General features: G+C 40.2%; 1 protein-coding gene across 1 annotated transcript; it reads right to left on the reverse strand.

Moving 5' to 3' along the window:
- Nucleotides 1-1,799, reverse strand: LOC103206708 (structural maintenance of chromosomes protein 4-like; the record flags this gene model as incomplete). The annotated part of the gene is made up of 2 exons (XM_007952202.1): nucleotides 817-1,799; nucleotides 1-142 (listed from the first exon to the last, which is right to left on the reverse strand). Coding segments are annotated over exons 1-2 (1,125 nt in total), but the record flags the coding sequence as incomplete, so codon positions are not given.
- Between the last annotated feature and the right edge of the window lie 2,404 nt (nucleotides 1,800-4,203).

The raw sequence follows: 4,203 nt of genomic DNA on the forward strand, positions 1-4,203 counted from the left end.
CTTCTCTGCATCTTTTACAGCTTTATTTTTAGCTTTCATTTCATTCGACAGTATATTGCTCTTCTCATTAATTTCTTTGGTATCTTCATGAATTTTTTCCTTTTGAGTTTCCATTTCAGTAATTCTTTTCTGGAGATCATAACTAGAAGAGAGAATAACAGAAATTGAGAGATCCCAAAATTCCACTTCTAAAAAACTGTGTGAACTATTTTAGTATAACTAGCTGTTTCTAAAGTACTCTTATTATAGTCACTTCACAATTACCTAGGGCCACTGAGGGAAAAAGAACCCAGATACAAGGCTAGAATTAGGAAAAAAGATAGGTTCAATATAAACAAATTAGATCTGCTATTACATGAATTTTTTTGAAAAAAGTACATGTAAAGCTATTAAATATGGTAATAAATACTTGTGAACCATCTCCCAACTTCAAGTAGGATACTAAAAAGTCAATTTCAATGCTATGGGAAATAAACCTAACTCACGAGTTTATCACAAAAAATAATTTTTAGAATATTTTTCCCTTCTGTCTTCATTTTTCTAACATTGTTGTTGATATGTGCTGTAAAGTTGGATCTGACTCATAGCGACCCCTCCTTGGGTTGCCGAGGCAGTATCACTATGGAAGTAGATTGCCCAATCTTCCTTCCAAGGAGTGCTGGTGGGTTTGAACTGCCAGCCTTCTGGTTAGCAGTCAAGTGCTTTAGGCACTACGCTACCAGAGCTCCTTTTTCTAACATAGGAGAAAAGGGAATAGTCAAAAAGTAAGTAAAAAAATACAAAAAGGGGAAGGAGGGTTTAAATTAAGATACTTACATGTAATACTGACAAACATGATTCTTTTTCCTAAATATTTCGTTCTCCAAGGTAAGGAATTCAATAGCTATGTTTTTCTCGCCTTCTAATGCATCCTTTTCCTTTTCCACCATCTTAACCCTATTTAACTTCTCTCCTCTGTGTTCATTTAATATTTCAACTCTCCGACAAAGGACTTTAATAGGTTCATTTAGCCGTCCACTACCAATGATATCTTCTAAATATTCAAGCATACCCTCATCGTGTTCAGTTTGGCCTTTTGGTTTCATCATAGCAATTTGTTCAACTTCACCTTGTAAGATTAAAAATCTATTATGGTCCAAGTCAATTCCATGGCTTCGAAGAAGATTCCCAACATCTTTAAATGTCTTTTTCTTCCCACTAATATGGTAGACGGAAGTATTATCTCTGTAGGCTGTTCTGGATACATAGAAGTTACTGTTAGGAATGACTTCATAATCATCTCCTTCCTTATCAATTATCTTTTGAAAATGAACTTCTACAGTACAACTCTGAATATCCTTGTGTTCGTCAGAATTATGTATTAGTACTGAGAGTTTTTTAGACCGTATTTTTTGTGCTCGATATCCAAACACAAAAAGCATAGAATCAATAACATTGGATTTGCCACTGCCATTTGGCCCAATAATACATGAAAAGCGCTTATGAAAAGGTCCCAGAATTATTCCCCCAGCATAGGATTTGAAGTTCTGGTTTACAATATGAGTTATCATAAGCCGAGGAGCTCCAGCTTCATTGGTCATTGCTGGAGGTGGTGGAGGAGGGATGCTATTCAAAATTTCTTCTAAACTCCTATTATCAAGTTCCTCACTTGGAGTCTCTGCGGCGGCAGCAGTCGGGCTCTCGGTGCGGCCGGGCGGCAGTGGCTCGGACTCGGCGTCGGTGCTAGCACCGTCCGGAGACGGCAGCGGCTCCTCTTCTCTGCGCCAGGCTGTGGATGGCTGGGTGACTTTGCGGGGCATGGTCGCTGGGGCCGCCGGAGATTGTCAGCCTATGACTGGACAACGCACCTACACCTTCCCCGTCAGCCCTTGACGCCGGCCAGGCTCAGCCCGCACCTCTAAAGCCGGACCCACTCGGAGAAACCTCTGTCCACCTGCTTCCGAGGGCCTCAATGAACCACTGGTCAGAAGCTGCGGGGCAGTCCACTCAGACCAAGCTTGGAAACGGTTGTGTAACCCTCTCCAAGGTCCTACCGGTGTTTCAGCTCCAATTGATGGAATACCCATCGAAAAATATTTTATGACTTATCTTCAACTTGTGAGTTAGATTTCATTGTAGAGTACATTTCTATGGAGATTACAAGCCATTAACTGTAGCAGATCAAACTCTACCACTGTAATGTAACCCAGAATGGCAAGGCAACAGCAGTTTGAGACTTAAAAGGAATTCTAAACTATTGCCCAGAAGACTTTACGTTAGTGAAGTTTAGTGAAGTTGATTTCAGTCTTGAGTTCTTGTTAGTCGTGCACTGAATTGAATTTACTACGAAAGCTCTCATATAAACTACTGTAGTGTCATTTTTCCCCTTCTTAATCTCCTTATTCTATTCAAAGATAAATGTTCACTTTCATTTTGGTAGTGTGGAAGGCAGAAGGGGGCCCTCCCTGAAACCTGTAGAATTTTCACATCTAGCAGCCATGATTACCAAACCGAACCAAACTCACTGCTGTCGAGTCAGATCTGACTCGTAGTGACCCCTCCTTGGGTTTTCGAGGCAGTATCACTATGGAAATACAGTGGATATTAATTAAAGGGACTAACTTGCTATTTTTTCTTCCCTTCGTCTTCCTTTGAGGTAAATAGAATAACCAGTCTTGTACAGACAATTGTTGTTTAGATTTGCTATTTTCAATTATGTACTCTTTTAAGCCTACCCTTCTCCCACAACTGGTCTTGGCTAAGAACTGTAGCCTATGGAGGAAGTTGACCCTGGGAAGAGGGACACTGAACCTGTAGTAACCAGGGAAGACAGGAACAAAGGCAGTCCTGGTCATCCAAGAAATCTGCAACCCCTTCCAATTTCCCTGAGTAATCATGTTCACCCCTTTGCTTGAGCAGAGGTAGGCATTTTGGAGAAATCATTCTCACAGTCTCCTTGGGTATCAATACTCAATCAACCTTTTTCTTTCCCTCTTCAAACTGTTGTACTCATTGGCTCTTTGTGACAGGAGGTAAGGGCCTTGTTTTCCTACAATAGAAGGGAACAGATTAAACATTAGTAGAGAGAAGTAATTGTTTTTCCTTCAACATGACTTCTAGCCTACTTAGAATACTGTCTCCAGCTTTTTTCCTGCTGGTTGAAGAACAGGCAAACAACTTTATGTCTCAATACAGCATCAGTTGATTCTATGATGTAAGACTAAAGTCTTTCAAAACAATTCTTGAGATCTTGGCAGGTGAGAGGTAAGGCCATGGCATAGAACTCTGGGATGCTTAGAAATCTTAATCCATATTTGACAGAAGTCTCTGTATGTTGCATTGAATAACCTATAAACTATAAATTCATACATCACAAAAGAGTATTTTAGCATTCTTTGTGTAGTACATCAGTTCTGTAGCTATTACAGCTTGAATTTCATCCTCCCACAATTTGTCAACTTGGCTGGACCATGATACTCAGTGGTTTGGAAGTAGTGTAATGATATAATCATTTCCCATGATGTGATCTGATGTGAGCAGCCAGTCTGTTGTAAAAGGATTAGGGTGATATGAAATACCCTTGCTCAAGTCACTGACCCGATCTGATGTAAGAGAAATTTCATTGGGTTGTGGACTACCTCACTTTTTATCTTTGAAAAGATAAAGGGGGAAAGATAGGAGCACAGAAGGAGGAACTTGAATACCACCAAGAATGAAGAGCAGGGAATGGAGCATATTGTTTGAGGCAGGGTCCCTGTGCTGACAAACTGCTGGGCCCACAGGAAGATTGATGCCAACACACATGGAGAGCTCTAAAGAATGCCTGAGTAACTGATGTTGAAAGAAGAAAAGGACCTTCCCCCAGAGGTGACAGAGAGAGAAACATTCCCCAAGAACTGGTGCCCTGAATTCAGATGTTTAGCCTCCTAAACTGTGAGAGAATAAACTTCTGTTTGTTAAATCCATCCATCTGTGGTATTTCTGTGATAGTAGCATGAGATAACTAAGGCATTGTCCTTGAGAAACCACCCAACACTGATGATCATTAGGTACAACAGATTTTGGGTTTGTTTCTCTCAAACAGTACCTTAAAATTTTCTGAAATTGAAAATATAAATGGTGAATTGGTTAAAGATGGAGTGACTCTGAATTGGAGGTAATACGGACTCTGTTTAGGTTGATAGTCTCTATTGTCACACTTGTACTCCTTGAAAATGCTCTTCA

This window comes from Orycteropus afer, unplaced genomic scaffold (genome assembly GCF_000298275.1).
Source record: "Orycteropus afer afer isolate SDZICR_OR568_19922 unplaced genomic scaffold, OryAfe1.0 scaffold00328, whole genome shotgun sequence".
Lineage (NCBI taxonomy): Eukaryota > Metazoa > Chordata > Mammalia > Tubulidentata > Orycteropodidae > Orycteropus > Orycteropus afer.